The following is a 23,660-nucleotide window of genomic DNA, read 5'->3' as shown; positions in this document are numbered from 1 at the left end:
GATCAAGCTGCTATCATTTCCACTTCTGTTTTCAGATCCGGCACTCCAAAGAACAAACACAAAGACAAGAGCAAACTGAGAAAGAAGTGAGTCTGGCTTTTTTTCTTCCAAGTTCCACCTGAATTAGATGTATAGTGCAGTTATTTTACACGTCTCTAGTAAAACAGACAGCCTGCTGGGCTTCTTTTTTTTTTTTGCATCTGAAATGATTTCAATCGATAGAATTGAAAATGAAAGACGACTAAAACTGTCCAAAAGAGATGAAATTGCTTTTTTGTCAGTTTTAGCTTGTGTGTTGAAGTTAAGTGTATGTTGTGTGAATCTTCGTGCACATTTGTACCTGTGTGCATGTGTGTTTGTGTTCATGCTTGTGCACACTTTTCGTTTGGTTGTATGTGTGTTGTATGTATGTGTCTGTGTGTATGTGTGTGTACGTTTGTGTGTGTGTGTGTATTACAGATCTCCAGCAGAGTGTACCAGCAGGAGGCCCCAGCGCAGAGGAAGCTGCTGCAGTTCGCGCAGCGCCTCTGTCTCATCCACAGCCACCATCTCCAGATCCCCCAGCAGGTGATGAAAAGCACACACATCCCTGACCACTCCACACACTCCTGTTAACATCGTCCATCTGCTTCTGCTCTCACCTTCACCACACAAGTCCTGAGCGGGGGAATATTTATCCTTCACTATGTCAGGGGTTATTTCCTCATGAATAGACGATGCAAAGACCTTAAATGACTCGAAACGCAAGGATACGTTTCATTCTAGGTAGCACATTACACCTCACTTATATTATAACACAAAGCATAAACCCATAAAACGAGGGATGTATCAGTATTAAACATTTCTGTAGTATAAGTTGGAATAACTGGAGGTCATGTGACCTTAGGGACTAATTTCATGTTTATAAAGGAGAAAGAGATCCACAGTTCATCTAGTTAATGAGAGGATTTCACACTGTTTACACAGGACCAACCTGAAGTACAGGACGGAGAGACAGAAGAGGTCTAGTCCCAGCGTGTCTCCGTCTCCCGGTCTGGAGAACGGCCATAACAGCGAGCGAGTTCGGAACGGCAAACACTCCGGACTCGGCCAGCTAGAGGGCGAGAAAAGCAACGATGTATGTAGTCTCTTCTATTTTGCCTCTGTGCCCTCCGCCTGCACCATTCACTCGAATTCACTCACCCAAAATGGTTTCTCTTGCTCTGTCTTTCAATGCCCCCATTACTGACCTGACTGTTCGTTAGTTTGTTTGGTTTGTTTTCTTTTCTTTTTAATTTTTGATTATTTTTATGTTTTTGTATCTCGCTTTTGCCTCTTTGGCTCCGTTTTGTGACTAATTGCATTCCCAGCTGGATTTTGTGCTCGTTGGGTAAGGTTTTCTCGAATATCAGTTTCTGTTGATAACAAACTTGTGATTCTTTTTTTAGTATTCAAACATCACAGGCTGCAAGTAATTTAAAGGAAATAAACGATCACAACTGACTAAGTTTCCCGAGGAATAGGAATAAATTCACGGAATCAATTCACTGAATCAATTCACAGAATCAATTCACAGAATCAATTCACTGAATCAATTCACTGAATCAATCCAATTCGTTGATGAATCAGTTCAACTGTTGCTTAAATTAAAGAGTAATATTACCACTGATAGTACTAAAGTTTTATACATGGAGTAATGTGTGGTATTGTACAATTTAGTTCAAGGACGTTTTAGAAAATCTAGTTACACAAAAGCAGACATGGCACAAAAACTGTTGCATGTGACACATCTTACCGATCTCTATGACATTTACCCCTTAACATGCCATGTTGTACAGTTATCATTAAAATTTCAGACACAATCAAGTGGCTTAGCAAGGATAGATTTATTGCCTTTGAAAGAAAAAGGTTTTATGCTTCCAGCTAGGCCATGGATTGTGCTTCCTAAAACATTATTTGGATCATAAAACAAGTGGCCTGTGCATCTATTGTCTGTAGTTGTTCTGAAGCTCCGGTTAATATTTTTCAGAGCTTAACAGCTTTCATTCCTTTTCCTTTTTTAATATTCTTTCAAAAGCAAGCAAGTAACCTTGTGGTTGAAAAGCAAGTATGAAAACGGTCAGTGTATCTTTACCACCAAAAACATTACTATATACTTGAATGATTCCTTAAACAGTAGTCGGATTTTCCTCCTAGTGATCTGCATGCATTCTTTTCTTTTTCTTTTTTTTTTTTTGAGAAGGTCTTATGTGCTGTCTCTTTCTCTTTTCACTTGCTTGCTTCATTCCTCTTTTCATTTCTGCCTCTATTTAATTTAGGTGGTATCTTTCCACAAAAAAAAAATATATATATATATATAAATGCCCAAACTTCTTCTGTCTTGTTTGTGTAAAAAGCACTCATATGCTTTGGATCGGGACCAAGTAGGTTAACAGGGTACGTGTATTAGTTTCTTCTTGTCAACACAGTTTGAACGCTCATGTTCTGAGTAACACAGTAGACCCCTTTTTCCTCCAAACTGATCACAAACCTGACAGCTGGTTTATCAAATTGAGCTTCTTTTACTTGCTTCTTGTGGACTATCACTCTGACCTGCATGTTACCTTCTGGGTGGCAGCGTCACCTCTGTTAAAGTCTTCCTTCTCTTCTTTAGATGAATATATATATATCTATTAAAGGTTGTGATTATGTACTCTACCCTTGATAAAACTTTTAGCCAACTGGCTGCACGTCGTAACATGTGATGTCCAGTCGATTGGCTGAGAGTGATGTCATTGTTAAAGGAATATTCCAGTGTTTTTCAACCTTAACTTTATCCCCTGCGCCTGTACTGTGTATATCGTTCATATCGACACATTTCCCTGTTGAGAAAAGAACATAAATAAATAAAATAATGTTAAATCGTGATTGAACAACACAAGACTACAATCATCACACTTGGACAGAGGATGAAATAAATGCAAGAATGTCTCGAGTCTAAGGATTGTCACATTTGAGATGCTTTTTTGTGGTGTGATGCGACAGAAACTACTACTACTCTCTATACAATATAACATTATCACCGTATCCGGTGACATTTACTATGATAAAGTTTTTGATTCATTTTGCTCTGCAGTTTATTATGGAAGTACCATAATATGACTTATCACTCCAGATTGAATAAATAGCAGGATTTTTTCACCCCCCCCCCCCAAAAAAAAAACAAAAAAACAAAAAACCAGATGTTACCCATGAATTTGAAATGATTTGTGCAGGTTGCTTGAATTCGCCTGTATTAAGTGGCACTCTCTGGAAACCCCACCCCCTACCATGATCTCCCAGCATCCCAGGGTCACTTCAGAGATTCGGGGCATCCATCATGATCTTTTATCATGTTGAATTGAGAATAGTTTGAGTATTATCCATGTGAAATAAAATCTGAGTATATATTTAACTGCAGTTAACTGGATCTATTAGGACTGTACCAAAAGTATTTCACACAGAAATGGTATATATCACTTTCAGTTTTGGCCAAAAGAAAAATACGGATGAAAATTTTAACCTCAAAAGCTAATTTTTCATGACTGCCACTGCCACCAAGCAGTTCCCGACTACACAACTGGGAATATTATTCCACTCCTTTGTACTCTTTTGTGCTACTGAAAATTTTTAAAAGGTAAATCACCAGCTGGGAAAAAAACCCAATACTGAACAAGCATATTTTTAGCTTTCTTTATAGAAAACAAATTAATAAATAATAATAAATAAATAAATAAATAAATAAATAAATAAATAAATGAAAATTATTAATCAGGGAATTCGACAGGTTTGGATCAAAATGTGAAAAAATATATTTAACTGAAGAATTTATTACCAGAAAACCCAGCGTTCCTGTATAAGTAAACAGGTTGTATGTTCTTTTCTCAGTACGGGGGAAATCTCTGGTGATTTCATGTGCAGTACAGATGCAGTAGATGGCTGTTAGGTTGGAAAACTCAGACAGCAGCAAATTCGACACTTACGGTTACTCATGAGAGGTTTCATACGACAAACTAAGAACAAAAAAATCATTGTTTGCAGATTCATTACCCATCCTTAATACTGAAATCCCTGCACCACTACTCGATTTTACATTTCAGTAACTTCGGAAATGTACCGGGCTTTTTCATTCTGATGTTGTTGTTTTGTTTTGTTTTGTTTTTTTTGTTTAGTCTGTCTAGGAGTAAATGGAAATCTTGGAACTAAATAGGACAGCATTTTAGTGAAGGTGTTTCACTAAAGGGACCCAAGCCATTTGAAAATCACATACACACACACACACACACACACACACACACACACTGGTTTTTACATCCTGAATGTTCATGACAAATGCTTAATAAAAAAAAAGTCTTTTAATTGCCGAGAGCAAAGAGAGATCTACCTGACCAACTTCCCTGGTCCTAAAAACAAATCCCGAAAAAAAATGTGACTGGGGTCCCTTTTTCAGTGTGCTGACTTTAGTTCTCCATCCTAGCACTCGACACCCCTCCATTTCCTCCTGTCCATCCGTGGTGTGTGTGGCTCTCTTCTCTGTCGTCCTGACCATGCTTTCTGCCCCATCGACCACAGTGTGCATGTTCATTCCCTTCTCCATTCCCTTCTCGCAGGGTCAATTTGTACGATGGGTTTGATTTTTGTCTCTTATTTTGACTGTAATTTAGATCCTCTTAACTTTAACCTGGCTGTACATGTGTCCAAGCGATTAAGACAGATATTCATGTCGATTTCTGTTGTTTTGTTTTGGTTTTTGGGGGGTGGGGGTTGAGTTGGTTAAAATTTGGTTCTCAATTATTTTGGCTGACATTTTGGTTTGGGTTGGTCTCCTTTTTGAGTTTGTGGACTCAAGTAACTAGCTGGGATACTAAAAAGAACTCATTGTCTTTTTCCCATTTCGCTGCGGAGAATTTTCCTTTCTCCTCCTCCCTCCCCCCCTCCTCCTTTTTTCTTCCTTTTCTCGTTCTGTCAATATTGCATACGTGTCTCTGATTGAAATGGAAGGTAGGTAATGCTCTGCCTACGCACGTGGTCTCTATGCAGATGAGAATGTGACAAGCACCCTAGCTTGACTGTTTCTCTCTCTCTTTCTTCTCATTTTATCTATGATGAAAAAAAAAATAATAATAATAATTTGGCGGATTACTTTTCATTGTTTTTGTTTTGTTTTTTTTGTTTTTTTTTTCTATTTCTTTCTCTTTTAGTAATATGTTCTCTACGATTTTTCAACTTTGTGTTCCAGACATTAAAAATTTTTTAGCTTTGCTCTATTGCTGAAGTCGTCAGTACACTGCCCTCCCCTCAAGTCCATTTCTCGTCTCTCTTTGTTTCTTCTTTCGTTTGACTAGAATGCATTCATGTCTGTGCCGCATCCCTTTTGTCTCTTGGTGATATGGTTACACTTATGGTCTTATGATTGTTTGACACATTTATGTTCCTTTCTGTTTTTAAAAAACTAAAATCATTTTAGTTCATGTTCTAAGCTACAAAACCTGAAATCTTTGCATCGAAAGACAGAAGTTGATCGTGTGAATGTTGATTATTCTGTTAGTCTTAAACGCTTTAGATATCGTAACCTACTGAAAATGCGTGATTTGCAGCTAAACAATGGACGCAGAGGTGATTTTTTTATTTTTTGTCATCATTCACTCTAACACACACTACCACTAAATAAAGGGTCCGGCAGCAATTTGTCACCGGCTTTTGTTCCGGAGAGCATCTTTTCTGCCATGGTTTGCGACAGAATGTAAACAAAACCAGCCATGTGACCACAATGCCTTCCTGCTAAAAATAGCAATTCCTTCTGTATCATGTGCATCCGTGTAGTTCATCAGCCTCTAATCTTATCCGCAATGGGCCGGTGTGGGTGCAGGTTTTCATTCCAACAAAGCAGGAGTCAAACTCCAGCCATTCCTGTTTAATTAGTCGATCTCGGCTTTAAATTGACGATCGTGTACGGCTTCTGCTCGGTCAGAATGAAATCCTGCACCCACGCTTTCCCTTTCCTGATAAAACCGGACATCTCTGTCTATAAACGCTTTGCTCTTTACAATTTTGTACACAAATAAAATCAATAAAATCAAGCCCAAAGCATAACAGCATATATATATATATATCATCACTGTGCTGCGAGTAGGAACAAATACAAGGAAACTAAAACCACGGATAACATTCCTCCTATTCATAGCTGCCCAAACATTGAACTTGAGCTTTTTTTTTTTTTTTCTCTGCCCACTTCACCTCATTCTCCTCGCCTACTTCATGTCACTAACGCTCACTCTGCCTCCTATTATGTGCAGCTTCCGTTGCAAAGTAATGACTTCGGGCCACTTTGTCTCCTTGCCATTGATGTGCAAAATATCGGTGGTCAGATATAACATTTTAGGTCTTTTTTTTTTTGTGCAAATAAAAAATATTAAAATAGAGAAACTGCTACTTTTCCTCAAGGGTGGCAGGGCTCAGGTTTTAATCGTCACGTTCCTAAATATTGTATAGCAAAAGGCTAAATAATTAAAAGATCTATGAAAGAAGCCAGGTATGATGTAACCAAAAAATAATACCAAAAGGTTGTTATGCAACGTTGCATGTTCACTAAAATAATTCAAATAGATTCCTTTTGTTTTCCCTTTTCAGTGCCTATATCAGATCATCAGAATCATTTGCCACTTTGAAAGCGAGTGATTCTGAAAAGAGTGTCCCAGCCCATGTTGTCATTTCTTTTCTTTAAGCTTAAATGATTATTTCTTTATTTTATTTTATTTTTTTTATTTCATTTTGGTGTGCCTTTTTTTGAGTTTGATTTCATGTATTGTCTCATGCTCACTACCAGGGAAGGGTGTTGTGTCTTTTTCTCTTGCATTTTGTGAATCTAATGATGCACTTATGTTGCCCCACTTTTCCCTTCTCTTCATACCTTACCTACTAAAGGAGGGAATACCACTTTATTGGTAAGTGGATGTTAACCAAAAGGGAGTTAAAAACAGAGTAGCCATTTAAAAATAAAAAAAAAAATAAAAAAAATGGGAAATGGGTCGCTGTTCACATCTCAGCAATTGTCTGCAGGACAAGCAATCCACAAGCAGAAATTTACTATTGAATAGAAGACCAATTGTTTTCTAATTCGAGTGACTCTATAATTGTGAATCTTTAATTTTGTTCCTTCCATTTCTGTGATGTTCTGTCAAGTTGTCTTGATTTATTTTTTATTTTTTATTTTTTTGTTCTAGTTTTTATTTTCCACTTTTTTCCGTTTGTAGCCATTTCTTAATAATAATAATAATAATAATAATAATAAAAAAAAAAAGACAAAGTCCTCCTTTTTTCACTCAGCTCTTTGGTCTCTTTCGCTCTCTCTTTTCACTCTCTGTTCTCCCGATCTTTGATTTGTTTCACATATTTTCCCTTCTTTCCTCCTTCTTTTCTTTCGGGATTATAATTTCCAGCTCATTATGGTTTTGCATGCCAAGTATTGCATGCGCTGCACCATAGAGGACTGTCTATAAGCCATATCAAGAAAAACTCCTAGCTCTTTTCTTTTAGATATTTGCCTTTTTTTTTTTGGCAAGTTACACCACCACACTCACCCATGCGAAAAAGATCCTAATTTCTGTGTATTTGTGTCACTTTTTTCCCTTTTTTTTCTTCCTTTTTTTCCTTGTTTGGTTATTATACATCTACAGAAGCTACGGTCGTTGGCTTCGTCTTCACCGAGCGAAGTGCAGAGGCAGACGTCGCCTAATGTAAGGGAAGCAAAGAGCCACAGTGCCCTCTATAGGAGCCCTGGACGGCAGCAGACACATGCCCAGATGGGAGAGGCAGGAAAGGGAGAAGAGAGGCAGCAGCGGGGTAGCAAGCTGTCCTCTGAGTCATCAGGAAAGCGGGTAGGACGGAGCTGCCACTCTCCTGCCCATAGCAGTGACTCCCAACCCGATCTCCAGCCTAAAGCCAAGGGCACACATGTGAAGAAGTGAGACCTAGTTATTGACACTTTAATGTCACTTAACCAGCTCATGTAATCTGAACAACCATTTTTTCCATCACATTTCTTTTACAGAGCGAAAGGCTCTCATTCGTCTAAGAGGCACCATCACGGTAAAGCTGTGAACCGGCACCGCACCGCCTCGGCGTCTCCAACTTCACACCGTCGCACATCAGGCCGCAAAAAGAGCAAATCGAGCCTACAGCAACGAAGCAGCTCATGGAGCAGCGCTCGCTCTTCTTCACGCTCCAAATCGAGAGAGCACACGCAAAGCAAGACCAAGTCCCCACACGCTCGCCAGAACAACTCTAGGTACGTGCCGTCTTACACACAGTCATTTCTAAACAGTGTGATTTAAAGTCAATACTTACATCACATGGGCAGCACGGTGGCTTAGTGGTGTTGCCTCACAGCAAGACGGTCCTGGGTTTGAATCCCGGGTCTGAACAGGTAGGGGCCTTTCTGTTTGGAGTTTGCATGTTCTCCCTGTGTGGGTTTCCTCCCATGTACATTAGGTTAATTGGTAAGTCTAAATTGCCCATAGGAGTATGTGTGGTTGTCTGTCTATATGTGGCCCTGTGATGGACTGGTGACCTGTCCAGGTTGTACCCCTGCCTTCTGCCCAGTGTGCGCTCCAGCGTGACCCTAATTAGGATTAAAGTGGGTATAGACAATGGATGGATGGATGGATGTCTCCATCTGCACTGACTGTAGCATTGGTAATTTAATTGTTTGTACTGGTTCACTTTTTTCTACAACATAATACCAGTGTATATATTTATTTATATTTTCTACACAGTTAATCTTGCTTAGGTTTTTCTTGAGATTTTATGTTTATTTATTTATTTTTTTTATTGTTGTGCACCAACACACCAAGACAAGTTTCTTCGTGTGAAACCCACAGTACTTGGCAACCTCGAAATCAATCAATCCTCCTACACTGAAGTGTATGATTCAGGATTCAGATTTAAAGAGCTCTACTGTGCTGTAATGCGCTTCTTACATGCTTTCTAATGGTCAGTGGTTCAAATGCTGGTCAACCAAGTGGTACGTTGTGAGTTCAAATTGTAAAGCAACAAAGCTGGGCCCTTGAGCAAGGCCCTGAATCTTTAGCTACTCAGATATGTTTAAAAATAAAAGAAAGAAAGAAGAGGAGATCATTGTAAGTTGCTTTGTAAATCTTGTGTTCATTAACTACTTTTGCAAGAAGCATTTTTGTATTTAAAAAACGAAAGAGAATGTGGACACACATGTCGAACCCCTTCTGTGTGCTCATATAGGGAGAGGGACAGTCCTCACTACTCTGATGCCGAGAGAAATCGCAGACGCTCCCGCAGTTATTCTCCCATTCGTAAGAGGAGGAGAGACTCGCCCAGCTTTATGGAGGCTCGCAGAATCACCAGGTACATCCTGCTTCTTGCTCTCGCTATAGCAAATGTATTCTAGCAACCTGCAGGGGGCATTTTTGTTTCTGAGATGATTTCAGAGATGTCATTTCTGTTTATTTTGGTGATTTGACCCTAAGGATCTATCCTCTTGACTTTATCTCATTCAACTCAGTGATTGCATTTCTGTTTAAATTCTCATTTGCTTCCAAGCACATGGTTTTAAGCCAAAACCTTTTCTCTTATTGTTTCAGTTCAGTGACAATTAACTTTAGCCGCTAGGAGTGACTAAAAGCAGCTGACAAATATTGAATCATAAAATATTACAAGTATCTTTGTGAGCAAGATACTGATATTGAAATAATTACTCAATCATTTGGTTTATATAAACAATGAAGACACTGCTAGCTAGTCACCTAAGCTATCTCCCTGACTAGCTAGTGCTTGTGAGTCGCTAACTAGCTAGCTTACACAAATTTCAGTTTGATTTTAAGCATTACAATTCACTCCGGGTTTGTCAGAAGGACAAACTATGAAGTAAGATTATAGCCTATTGTCAACCATAAACATTAAACCAGACACTTCCTCGTGACTGTCCAAGTTTTAGCTGCAGGACCCTGAATGCTAACATAGCTAGCTAGCTAATTTAATTTATGTTGTGTCTGTGTTATGTTGTGTGTTTATGTAATGTCTGTTTCAAATACATGGCAAGAACATATCAACCCTTTAAATTCCTATTTTTGTCACCATTTCCAATAAACCAGCTTTTCAACAAATACAAGCTAGTTTACTAGCAGTTGACTAGCTAGCTGTTAGAAATGGCAGGAGTATGTGTGAGCAAATAGTTTATACGTATATAGATCCCGAAATTTGTAATGAGAGTAAATGTGTAGCTTGGTTCTCAGTACTTTATTGGACATGAAATTATATTAAACAAAAGATATACAGTCGTTTTGTTTCCGTCAGCAGAGAACTGGTTGATGGCAGTATATATTTTAAAAGAAATATTTTAAAATATTTTTATTTAAAGTATTTTAAAAGAAATCTAGATAATTGTAAATTTGGATAAAGACTAAAACATTTCCTTAAGAAACTGAGGTTTCTGTAATCTTTGTACCTTTTCCCCCTAACAAAATGTTTTGAGAACAGTGGCTGGTACCAGTTTCCTAATGAAAACCTTGTGATTGTATTAATATATGCACAAACAGTGACATCTAGTGGCCAGTCTGTTTACTGCTGGCTTTCCAGTCATAACGTGTAAAAATCTCACAACGAGTACTGTACTTAAATATAAAACAAACAAACAAACAAAAAAACATTGTTCTGATGTGTTGAAATTCATTTGCACAACTCGAATGCTTTCTCCTCAGTCTTTCATCAAGGTGCACAAACTGTCGCAGGTAAAAACAGCACCTACACACCTGCCATATGTTCATTCTCAGATTTGTTGACTGTGTTCCTGCATCAGCACGGCTGCATCAGGAGTGAATTCATACCTTCACTCCTGTACGAAGGTGTTCGGAAGACCTCGCGCATCGGAACGTGGAGGCAGGGTTACCGTGGTAACTGTTGCCGAGCAGCAGGACTCTTGTGAACCTTTCTGGTGTAGCAGCCTTACAGTATCAAAACCAACATCCTAACCCCTGGCTTTCTCTCTCTCTAATCTAAACTTCTACAGTGGTGGCTGGCATCTGAGGAATACTAACATTACAACATGCTTAACCGATAAAGGTGACGTCAAGAGGTGTTGAGTCTTGAAATTTAATATTTAATGTTCAGACTAAAATTGAACAAAATATAAAGTACAAAATATAACTCAATATATATATATATATCTATCTAATAAAAAAGTCTAATATATATATATATATATATATATATATATATATATATATATATATATATATATATATATATATATAAAATAAATATAGTCTAATATATATCTATATATATATATATATATATATATATATATATATATATATATATATATATATATATATATATATATATATATATATATATATATATTTAAAGGTTTAACCTTTTTAATTGGTATATGTATGATCATCTTGAATGATGACCATTCTGTAGAAACCTCTTGATACACCTTAAGCCTGTTTCTCACACACTTCTGTTAAGGATTTAATATATCTCTATCTGTACCAGTTGACAGCAACACAAGCAGTGTGGATGCTTCGAGGTGACCTGCAGTATGTATTTGCACGTGTGGGTATGGTTATGCGTGTAAATGTAAAAAGAAAAATTAACAAATTATGCATCTCTGTCTGTCTCTTCAAATAACTACTGCCACCTAGGGGGCAAATGCATTAACCCTGATTAACTTGTGCAGCCACTCAATCTTTTTTATTCTAATCACAGCTCCCTCTGACAGCATCATCTAAAACCATAATCTCTGTTTCTGTCACAAAAAAAAGTGCATATGGAAATCTAATGATTGTTTAGTTATACAGGAACATACATGCAACTATAATGTAATTCTCTGTAACTTAATAATTTAGATAGTTACATTGATTTAGAAAGGTTAGGTAAAATTAGTAAAATTAGTGTGTTTATACAGATATAGAAAATTATATAGATAACAAATATTATGAATTACATTACAGTATTATACATTACTTTATTAATAGTAAATGAAGCTGCACTGGCTCCAGCTTTTTTCTTATCCGCTTTCTGAGAAAATCACACATTTTATATCCAACTTTCTGGAAACTTCTGTAGTCCATCCAGCAAAGTGCACATCTGCAGTAGTTACATTATAGTTGCATATAATGTGGACTGCCAATTTATATATCCAGCAAAAATCTAACACCTAATGTTTCTCTCGCTCACTGTAGTGCACGCAAGAGGCCGATACCCTACTACAGGCCTAGTCCATCTTCCTCCAGCTCTCTGAGCAGCTACAGTAGTTCCAGCCGGAGTCGGAGCCGGAGTCGGAGCTACGACAGCTACAGCAGTTACAGTCGGAGCAGGAGCAGAAATCGGAGCAAAAGCAGGAGTAAAAGTCGGAGCAGAAGCAGGGGCAGGAGCAGAAGCAGCAGTCAGTCACGGAGCCCCAGTCAGGCGCACAGCTACTACAGTCACAGCAGCTACGAGAGCCCTGGCTTCTGACCAGTGCTGGCTACAAGAACAGACAGATTAAAGGATGGATAGAAAATGAACAATCCAAACGCTTCAGACTACCTTTTCTCATATCTGTGGTAAACAAGTCATTATTATAACTGAAAAGGTATTGCCATAGCCAGGACGGAAGATTTCTTCTACCTTCTTAATAAGATAAGAAAAGGTGGCAAAACATCCAAACGTTCCAGAACCCCAGAAATTGGTCCAGCACATCAGATCAGATGATTACATCACACCGATAATACAGGTCTCACATCTCAAATGAAACACACTGAGGAAAATGAAAACGGCTAAAAAGAAAGAAGAAGAGCTGTCAAGCATCGGTGAGAAATTCGCACGAGTCGTGTTACAAACAAAACAGGATCGTATACGGAAACCCAGAGCCGGGAGAACAAAAAGAAGTTAAGCACTTTCATGGCTTGAAATTCTTCCAAGTTGCAAAAATAACCAAAAAAAGGGTCTGCAGAAGAAAGAAGAAGAAGAAGAAGAAGAAGAAGAAGAAGGAGAAGCACCCAGCTGGGATGAATGTAATCTAACACGGGGTCGAAGGCGACTCGATGGACAATGAACACATTCTGTAATATTCTTCTCCCCCATCCCCTGACTTCCAAAGACTGACACACACAAACGAACAAAACATGAGAACAAACACAGACTGTATTAACGATATTAATGATATTAATGATATTTATCTCAAGTTTTTTGGGTTTTTTTTTTTTTTTGCTAGTGGAAAACAGAATCGTGTGCTTTTCTAAAAAATAAAAAAAAATGTATTATATGGTACGTACACCGGGATGTTGATGTGTGAAGGTGTAAACTGCAAGCTCTGGCTGTAAACTATGCACTGTATATCCAAACCTATACGACATAAGGCTTTGTATGTGGAAACGTTAGCATGATGCAGCAGAGGAGACTTTCACCCACCCACACACACACACACACACACACGGCTGTAAATCTCTCCCCTACCCCTCCTTTACTCTCGGGGTCTCCTTGACCGTTTCATATCGGATACACCTGTATGCGGAGATCTTTTAGAAGTGTATGATTTCGGTCACTTTCCCACATTCTTTGGCTGTGGGTATTGCATACATGGTTGTATCACTTTTAGATCTTTGAATAATTTAGCATATTAGTTCTGTACAGTTATTATTATTATTATTATTATTATTATTATTATTATTATTATTATTATTGCTGTTGTCAGTTCCTGTCCTTGAATCCAGGCTGCAAAAAGTCCCACACACACAAGTCTTTTGGATCATATTGTTTGTATTTAACGATGTATTATTTATTTTCCTAATTGTTCCTATTTATTTGTTATTTATTTGATTTATTTATTATGTATTTATTCCATGCTTATTTATTCATTCTGAAAGATGAATAAAAAAAAAAAAAAAAATTCTTCACGCATCTTGCATCTAAAATAAAATAAAATAATAATAATAATTAATCAAGAAAGAAATGAATCGGATCGGATCGGATTTTTAAGTTCAAGTCTAATATTTTAGATTTTTGTATTTTTTGCTGATTGATTTCGACTGAAATGCTTTTCCTGTTTTAACCCCACAAAGCTTTTGCGCTACGAACTCGTTGCAGTTCCTGAGATCTTTTTTTTTTTCTTTTTTGGGAAGTATTTTGCACATTACCTTAATTCAACAATTTTTATCAAACAGCTCGAATTCAGATTTCCCCCTTTAAATTCGAACACTCCTATTTCTATCCCTGTCACTTTAAGTGAAATTGACAAATGAGTTGATGATGCAATCAGGGAAACATGCTCACAGTCTTCCTCTCCTCTCTTGCTCACACCTTTTGTCAGTGTTCTTGGAGTCATCCTTCATCCATGTGGATCAATACCTTCTTCAGTAACAAGAATATACAGCGCTTATCATGGGACTGTATAGAAGTCAGTAGATGTAGTGTACTAGTTATTATTCTACGAAAAAAATAAAGTATATTCCAGTGGAAACCTGAAACTTGCTCTGTTTTGTTTTATTTTTTCCCCCCTCTCTTACAGTTGTACTGATATCTTAGTTTGTAAATGAGTTTCTTTGTTATAGAAAGCCTATGATAGATACTCTTATTGTTATAGTCTGCCTCAGTTTCATATAACCTGGTTATAAATAGCTTCATGACTATTTACTTCCTGTTTGCACCACAGAACAATATTGAATAAAGTAGGTACATGTCAATAATACTAGAACAACCACTAGATTTGGCACAATGCAATCTTTAAAGAGTGTGTTACACTGCAGTTACATAATTCTGATAAGTCCAGTTTGTCACCTTGAGTGCAGTTTAATGTGTCCAGTGTATGAATTTGTTGGTCAACGTGAATACTAGTTGATCTTATACCATACTGATAAATACTGCAATCTGTGGTGAAGCAGAAGGAAATGTGTGTGTGCCTGTGTGTGTGTGTGTGTGTGTTTTGGATGAGGGTGGATAGTGCTTTCCTCTGAGCATGTCATGAGCAGCAGTTTGAAAAGATGCAGTTGGATGGTTTCATGTGTCTCGGTGTTATCATCACCTCTTCACAGAAAAAACAAAAAGAAAGAAAGATCGAAAAGAAATGGAAAAAAGGTTTCCAAGAAAATAGCAGATTTGACCGTAGTTCTGGCTGCAAGTTAATTGGCATGTTCTAAATGTGCTATTGTTTGTATAGCAACAAACTTTTATTTATGGTAGATGCTCTACAAAAGAAAAAAATAATAATTGTGTATTTTATGCTGTAGATATGTTTTCTTTAAGGAGACATTTACTTGTATTATTTAGCATTTTTCTGCAATGTTTGAGATAAAGCTGTTCCTTTAGGTTTCCCAGCATGGTTGCAGGGTTTTGTGGTCTCTTAATAACATGACAAAACTATCTCATTAACAGAATATAAAGCTATTTATAGCTGACTTGGCCCAAAAACCTTAAATCTGTCTACGTGTAAAAAGGATACAAGCACATTTCGGTCAAATTTCTGTGGAAACACTTCAGTTGTCCTTTAACAGCACACCTCATGTTTGTAAGTTTTATTCGTTATATATTCACGAATATATGTTGGTATACACCGAACAGCCATAACACTCTGAGCAGTGACAGGTGAAGTGAATAAGACTGATGATCTCCTCATCATGGCACCTGTTAGTGGGTGGGATATATTAGGCAGCAAATAAACATTTTGTCCTCAAAGTTGATATTAGAAGCAGGAAAAATGGGCAAGCGTAAGGATTTGAGCGAGTTTGATGAAGGGCCAAATTGTGATGGCTAGAGGACTGGATCAGAGCATCTCCAAAACTGCAGCTCTTGTGGGGTGTTCCCGGTCTGCAGTGGTCAGTATCTATCAAAAGTGGTCCAAGGAAGGAACAGTGGAGAACCGGCGACAGGGTCATGGACGGTCAAGGCTCATGGACGGTCAAGGCTCACTGATGCACGTGGGGAGCGAAGGCTGGCCCGTGTGATCCAATCCAACAAACGAGGTACTGTTGATCAAATTGCTGAAGAAGTTAATGCTGGTTCTGATAGAAAGGTGTCAGAATACACAGTGCATGACGGGTCAGCAAAAGGGGGACCAACACAATATTAGGCAGGTGGTCATAATGTTATACCTGATAATTTAAACTAAACATAGATTTTAAATATGCAAGGGTAATTTTAAGCCTGCTATTTTCCCACTAGTCGCGTTAGTTTTCCTACTAACAGAAAGAATAAAATGTTTTAAGTAAACAGGAATAATAGGGACAAAAAAAAAAGTAAGCTCTATCATGGTGCAGTTTTCACATTAAACCACAGGGGGCGCCCGTGTACATGAAGTGAGCTATTTTGGTTTCTCTCTTGAGGCATGACATTTGAGAAGTTTCTAGAATATTCGTGAGCCGTCATGCTCAATGACACACAGTTTACTGTAACCTGACAGCTATATATCTGTACATCTGACACGTAATATATACGTTATATTTACGTATTTATATAACGTAACTATTACGTGTGGGTTTTTTTTTTACCTATTAAATACATTTTTTGTTTGTTTGTTTGTTTGTTTTTCACATTCCAGAACTTTCTGGTTACTTCTGAATGCTCAGCTCAGTACTAATGGAAAATGACAGGGAGATTAATTTACAGTCTTTGTACACACACACACACACACACTAACAAAATCACATTACTTAATCAATAAATTAGTTAGACAAATGTAGGATCTTAATAAGAGTTTTACATTTTTTATTTATTTATTTTTATTTTTTAATTTTGACTATTATTCCATATCAGAAACCAAAAAATGATAATATATTGCAGTAATATTTTTCGACTCAATTTTTCTTTATTTGAAAATGTTTTTTTGTTTGTTTTCACTTTCACTGTGGTTTCACTTTGCATATAAAGTGGTATCAAAAACTTTTAAAAAGTATAAAAATCACTACATTTAATACATTCGTGCAATTTACTGATAAATTATAGATATATAAAAGCTTCTCGGTTTCGAAACGACCTTTAAAAGAATATTTTTTAAAAATATTCACACTTTTATACAATTCACAGAGAATAATGTCAACATATTTTCCCCTTTTTTGGCAAGGTGTCTCTGTGAGCTTCTACTTGTGTCTGCTTGTGGGGTCATTGTTGTGTGTAGACTGTGTTGTGTGTGTGTGTGTTTTCAGCTGTCTGTCCATTCACCTGTCCATCTATCTGTCGTTGTCGGTTACAGCACTTTCTAGAAGAAAAAAAAAAACCCTCAGGGATTTTTATGTTCATTTCATAGATTCCTGTGTAATTCTGTAATGTGGAGGAGGAGGGATTATGTGCGAGTGAATGTCATTACGCACATGAAGAGGTTAAACAGACGCCTAGTCAGCTGTACAAGTTTTCTGGCACGCTTTTGCTTCAGATTCCATTCTACTACTTTGCCTGCCATGAATAGACCTTCTAGTCAGTTCCATAAATGTTTGGGCTATGGGAGGGTGGGGGTGGGGACATGCCTGGTGCGGGAAAGTTTGAGAGAGTGTGAGAAAGAAAAAGGGGTGTGCCGAAGAGGGTGGGCAGTAACTAGAGTATTATAAAAGCCTGCAGTCTCCAAACAGAAAGCACCTTCGGGAAAAGTTGTTCTGATTAACAACTTCAAGCATCCAGCAACAGAAGAACTTGAAATCTTCAGCCATGACCGAGAGGCGCATCCCTTTCACTTTCCTCCGTACGCCATCCTGGGACCCGTTCCGTGACTGGTACCAGGGCAGCAGGATCTTTGACCAGGCATTTGGGATGCCAGCATTACCAGAGGAGATGCACGTCTTTCCCAGCAGCCACTGGCCTGGCTATATGCGCCCTTCCATGGGTGGTGAGATGGCCTCCTTGATGCACGGCACTCAGGTGCCTGCGCCCACTATTCCCACGCCCATGGTGCCTCATCCAGCCACCTACGCACGCGCTTTGTCCCGCCAGCTTAGCAGCGGGATGTCTGAGATCAAACAGACGCAAGACGGCTGGAAGGTGAGCTTGGATGTCAACCATTTTGCTCCTGAGGAGCTCACGGTGAAGACCAAGGATGGTGTTGTGGAGATCATTGGTAAGTTTGAATGTCATTTTATCAATCTGTCAAACAATCATTATGAATTGTGTTTGGTGGACTGCATTGAGAGATGAATTCTTTTCCATTTCGTTTAATATTGATTTCTCCATGTTAGCATAACCAAGATTTTTTTTCCAGCTGTCAGTTAGATCATGTAGCACTTTTCTAAGCTGTTTGTCCAAACATACTCTTAGCTTTTGGCTGATGAGTTGATTTTCCATTTGGCTGCACGTTTTATCATCACATGATGAAAAATGTTTAGACACAGATACAAGGGATAGTTTATATAAGTGCAAATTAATAAAAGACACATATTACTCTTGCATGAATTCAAGATGATGACCAGGCCAGATGGTGATTCACATCCTGATTGCAACAATCAGACCAGATTGGGAATCTATCAGTGGACAAATAACAGGATAAAATCTTTCGAGAGAAAAAAAAAACACAGTGTCAGTCTGAAAAGAAGTGTTTTTCAATTTTGCCAATTTGCATTTATATAGCTCAGGTATTGTGTTATTGCTGAATAACCCAGAAATCAATCGGCATGTCATTTGCAGCCTTTGGCTTTGGTATAGATTAATCTGGGAACGATTGGGAAGATAATAAAGGCATAACTCTGCTCTCCTTGTGCTAGAATGCTTGATCTACATTTACCCCGGGGGTTCAAGGAAACTTAAACTTGGAGAGAACATAGATATTTCTCACTGGGTTATGAGCTAGAGGGCAGTTATCACTTAGAATTAACATAACAGACTTCAGGAAGTACACCGCCCAAATCTAGCCTTTGGGAGAGGGGTTTGGAACACAGCCCAGAGTGGGACTCACACCATTGTAGGACAGTCTGAGCTCAAACACTCTGAGGTCATGGTCTTTTTTCTCATTGTTTACAGCAGGGCTTACTTGTAAAAGTGCAGAATCATAAACTAAGCCGTTATTGTTTTTTAATAACTTGATAAGAAACCGATCGATTTCATGAGAAAGGAAGCACAGAAGATATTCTGCATTGATTTAGGACAGGAGTTACGTCTATATCTATAGCATCACATTATTAAACATATCCTCAATCCACATGGCGTTTGGAAAAGTGATGATCTGAGAGTTTTCATTCATTTTTTGCAGAATCTTTAAAACATTTTTATTTTTAAGTTTTATTAAGGTTTCTCATATATTTGCAATAGTGTACCTATTATTTTAAATCCATCTTTAATACCTTACAGAGTTAGTTGCCACTTTCCAGGCGCTTATAACAAGAATTAAAAAGTCTGATATATTCAGGTCAGTGGTCAATAACGCCAGCTGCTATGCCATAGCTGTAAAGGCCTCCAGATCTATCAGGAGCACAGAGAGGCTTAGTGCATTCCTTCTATTAATGGAGTCGTTGTCAAAGCAGACAAACATGTTGCCACAGCACAAGAACAACGGCTTGTTTTTTATCAAGAAAGTTCAAGAAGACTAGCTGAGACCTTTTATGCGTGTCCTGCTTCACAAAGAACGTAAATTAAAGAGGCTAGCTGTCAACACCTAGTAGGTGTTAGGTGAAACCTTTTTAGAAATGCAAACACACGGTCTTGCTGTTTAGTTCTCACCTCCACTACACAATCAGTGGGATGGAAAATGAAATGTTTGTGCTGTTTCTTTACAGGAAAACATGAGGAGAGGAGGGATGAGCATGGCTTCATATCCAGATCTTTCACTAGGAAGTACACGTGAGTATAGAAATGTATTACTGTCCTTATATACAACATAATAAGTGTGAAATTAAGGAGTGCTTAATATAAATGAATATCAGGGATGCTACAAGCTTTAAAATACTTAAATAGGACCACATATTAGTCATTAATATTAAATGGAACATTAAATATTATTATTCGCTTTAATGATATGATTTAATCCTTGAATAAATCTGGTGTGAAAAGGAAAAATGGGAGCAAAATACTCTTTGCATTACGAACTGAAAGCTTTGTAACAGTCAGTAAGTTTTCTATAATGGAAAGCCTTCAGGGACTCCAGAGGACTTTTGTTTTTCTTGCCAACATTGATATGTTGAGGTATAAGAGGAATAAAACACGTTATGTCATGCTGTTATTGGAAAATAGTCAGGTGATCAAATTAACTCTACTGTGCATCAGGCCTGATTACACAAATATTTTCATATAAATGCATAACATCTGGTGTTTTATTCTTTAATTATTCGCTGATCATATTAAATTTGGCCTTCAGGGAACTCACCATGGCTCTCGTCAGTTATCGTCCAGGCTCTCGTCAGTTATCGTCCAGGCTCTCGTCAGTTATCGTTTTCAGTTCATGTTAAGTTTGCTGATATGTTCAGAAAGCTTTGAGCATATCAGGATAATTAGTACATCAGCTGTGAAATAAAGGGAATACAGCCAGTGCCAACTGCTTCTGGGGCATAACTTGTGTCTTGCTTGCACCAGTGCGCCATTTTCAGGGAGTTATTCAAATGCATCCCTCGCGTAATGCAGTTACATAAGATATTATGCGATAAAGCAGAGCTGAACTGAACACAACTGATTCCACATTTGTTGCAACAAGGGTTATACCATATTGTAGGGTCTTAATACCCATTTCTATGCGCGTATGATTAGAGCAGAAATTCTCGTTCGCATAGCACAGGGGTGTAGTTCATGTTTGCATTGCACATGACACAGCATAAATTCTCTGTCTTATCTTCATTCTCTTATTTGGTGCGTGTTGTTTTACTGACCTGGGACTAAATCTGGCCACTAAGCCTTTATTCAGTCCAGAACATTCCAGAGGCTTTTCTCATCTGCTCTCTACTGCATACCACAGCTCTGTTCTCCCTTATCTCAGCCTCAGCCCTGTAAAAATCATGAAATGGGGTAAACAGAGCAGTTCACAGCAAAGCAAGAGAAATCAGTCACTCCAAAACATCTATAGTAGCGGCCCTCACTTCCTGGTTATAGCAAGTCCATGCCTCGGCTACTCTCTTTGTCTCGCGCTCTCGACCTGGGTGTCTCTCTCTCTCTCTTTCTCTCTCTCTCTCTCTCTCTCTAACACACACCCACACACTCACACACCCACACTGTATGCTGCTTTGTCGCCATCAAGAGGAATCCTCTGTCTGCCTCTTTTTCAGAGATTTCTTTCTGCACCGATGCAACAAATCAATGCCACAAAAGACATCAGTAGCATGAAATAAGGACACAGTGGTCATTATTATCTCCAGTGACTTCACTTTACCTATAATAAAAATCTAATAGCATTGATGAAAATCAAGTAGATATCCACATTAGGCAAAAGAGATCAAGCTGGAACATGTTATTAGCACATTCAGCATCCTTCATCAATCAGCATCCACTTTCAGAGACCACTTAGTGCTTCACTAGCTGCCGATTCACTGTTAATGCAATCAGACTTGAACGTTTAGTTGGGATTTAATAATGAAAGCGCTGTGTATATGTTCTGTACACTGGATCGAACTTCAGACCTGACCTGACCAGACCTGACAGCACTGGTTGCTAGAAAACTTACTTATCTGCAAGTAATAAACACACGGGTGTAAAAAATTCATAAGAAATGATTGGGGCACGCTGTTATAGGTAAATAATCAATGATTTAATGGCATGAATGGAGACTGATATGACAGATCTACAATTGCCATCTTAAGTGACATATTAAGTGTATTATTTTCCAATAACAGCACACCCTGAAGTGTGTTATTCCTCTTGAACATCATCAATTTCTTAGCAATAACAATGATATGTTATGCAAAGTCCATAAAACCTTTCTGTTATCGCTCAGCTATAATCCATACCTAACCTCTCTTATTTTAATGTCTTATTTATTTTAATGTCATTTAACACCAAACTGAAATCTAGGTCTTAGTAAATCTTGGCCTTAGTGTATGCTGATTCACTTAGAGTAACATTCCTCTAGCTCCTGAACCACTAATGCTTGACATGCCATCACACCATATTTTAACGACATTTAATTTAGGGAAAATCTTCTAGCCACTAGTTTCTAAAGCAGCAGCATTCCTTGGCAATTACTTCTTGAGTTTAAATACACCGCCGCTTATGTACGTTGGCTGTCCTCTTGTTTTCTCTAGACTGCCCCCTGGTGCCGATGCAGAGAAAATCACCTCCTCTCTCTCCCCTGAGGGCGTCCTGACTGTGGAGGCACCGCTCCCCAAACCCGCCCTCCAATCCTCTGAGATCACCATCCCTGTAAACACGGAGAGCAGCGCCGTGCAAAAGCAGGACGGAAAAAAGTGATGAAGAGGAGCAGAAATGTTTACGAGCATGACGTTTGAGATAGACAAGATACTGGTTTGCATGCAGCCTTTTCAATGTATCTTGACATTGGGTTTCTTGCTTTCCCTCTTTTGTTCGTCTGTTTTTCTGTGTCACTATTACCATGTGCACTGCAACCATATGTTAGTTCTACTCTAATTATACACTTCCTTTGAATAATGGACACACACAAACACACACACACACACACTTAGAATTTGCTGTTGAGATCTGAAAGCAGTTTACACACTTGCTAATAGAGGGGTGTGGGTTTCTTTGACACACCAACACACCAGTGGCACTACACACAGAGAGGCGGCCTTGACATCACTCACACACCTCTGATCCCCAACTGAGCAGATATTTTCATCCCTCTGGAACAAGAGGATAAACAGTATGAGAAGGATTCATGGGGTGCTGTGTAAAGCTGTGTAATGTTCTTCTAATGATTTAAAGGGAGAAGATCATTTAGCAGAACATAGCGCTATGAATTTTTCAATAAACGTTTTAAATGCAAACTTCAGATTTGGATATGAGTTGTTGAATTGCAAAACTATAGCAATAACATCTGTCAACTCCTGCAATGTGAAGTGAAACAGGATCTTGAACCTGATTATAGCTGGGGTTGGGGAATTGGAGTGATAAAACAAGACATAATATTATTCGTTTATAGCATTTTTTTTTTACCACCTAAAAACCTTTGCATTTTCATCATGAACATCATCCAGGATATGACCTTCAGTCAGTTTTGATGTCAAGCTGTGTTTAAAGAATTGCTTTTGTGCATTCCTGCTCAAAAAATCCCAGTGTTCCCTGGATAGGCTCTTGATTTTGTTACACAGAGTAAAGAGTATTCACATTTACAAAGGAGGTACAAGGCTAGTGATTGAATCGATTAGTCAAAATATGTTTCAAATCAGACTGGCTGCTCACTGCTGCTGAGAATTGCCCTACATGGGTTACCTGGAGATACAAAGGGACTGCGATGGGTAGTAAAGGCTTTGAAATGCTGTTGCAGTGGTCGGTTTTGCGCTTGGCTCTCCATCACTGAATGGTTGACGGTAGGAATTTATGTTAAGACTGTAATGAATTTAGGAATTATGCTGATGCTTACACAAATGCACTTGACTGCATACAGTTAGAGAAGGAAATTAGAATAAAATAGAATGTCACCCTAGATGAGGATGGAGAGGAGTCTGGTTTCTTCCTCGTATCGTCTCAGGAAGTTCTTTCTCGCCATTGTTTCTTGCCTCTGCCTTGCTTATTAGTTAGAAATATGAAGTAAAATTTTATACTGTGTCATTTTTATTAAGAATTCTTCAATT

At 38.2% G+C, this 23,660-nt stretch overlaps 2 protein-coding genes across 3 annotated transcripts in view; both read left to right on the top strand.

Annotated features, from left to right (window-relative positions):
* Positions 1-14,483, top strand: part of srrm3 (serine/arginine repetitive matrix 3) — an 80,895-nt gene extending 66,412 nt beyond the window's left edge. For both annotated transcript variants that reach the window (XM_058383936.1, XM_058383935.1), the window contains 7 exons: positions 36-86; positions 460-567; positions 967-1,117; positions 7,674-7,960; positions 8,048-8,284; positions 9,253-9,375; positions 12,219-14,483. In XM_058383936.1, the coding sequence (XP_058239919.1) occupies positions 36-86; positions 460-567; positions 967-1,117; positions 7,674-7,960; positions 8,048-8,284; positions 9,253-9,375; positions 12,219-12,492 (1,231 nt within the window). In that variant the 3' untranslated portion in view covers positions 12,493-14,483. The remainder of the gene's footprint in view (positions 1-35; positions 87-459; positions 568-966; positions 1,118-7,673; positions 7,961-8,047; positions 8,285-9,252; positions 9,376-12,218) is intronic.
* Positions 14,484-17,550: 3,067 nt separating this feature from the next.
* Positions 17,551-22,858, top strand: hspb1 (heat shock protein, alpha-crystallin-related, 1). Its single transcript, XM_058383876.1, has 3 exons — positions 17,551-18,055; positions 19,704-19,767; positions 22,152-22,858. Exons 1-3 carry the CDS (start codon positions 17,650-17,652, stop codon positions 22,315-22,317), a joined length of 636 nt encoding a protein of 211 aa, XP_058239859.1. The 5' UTR covers positions 17,551-17,649; the 3' UTR covers positions 22,318-22,858.
* The last annotated feature ends 802 nt before the right edge of the window (positions 22,859-23,660 follow it).

This window comes from Hemibagrus wyckioides, linkage group LG28, assembly GCF_019097595.1.
Source record: "Hemibagrus wyckioides isolate EC202008001 linkage group LG28, SWU_Hwy_1.0, whole genome shotgun sequence".
Taxonomy (NCBI): Eukaryota; Metazoa; Chordata; class Actinopteri; order Siluriformes; family Bagridae; genus Hemibagrus; species Hemibagrus wyckioides.
Note: the sequence above shows the minus strand (reverse complement) of the source record. Positions and strands in the feature narration are given on the sequence as shown.

Bases quoted from the DNA above. Each gene is read 5' to 3' on its own strand.
- hspb1 (XM_058383876.1), top strand. From the start codon at position 17,650: ATGACCGAGAGGCGCATCCCTTTCACTTTCCTCCGTACGCCATCCTGG. The intron at 18,056-19,703 runs GTAAGTTTGAAT...GTTTCTTTACAG, and splicing joins TGGTGTTGTGGAGATCATTG to GAAAACATGAGGAGAGGAGG. The intron at 19,768-22,151 runs GTGAGTATAGAA...TGTTTTCTCTAG, and splicing joins TCTTTCACTAGGAAGTACAC to ACTGCCCCCTGGTGCCGATG.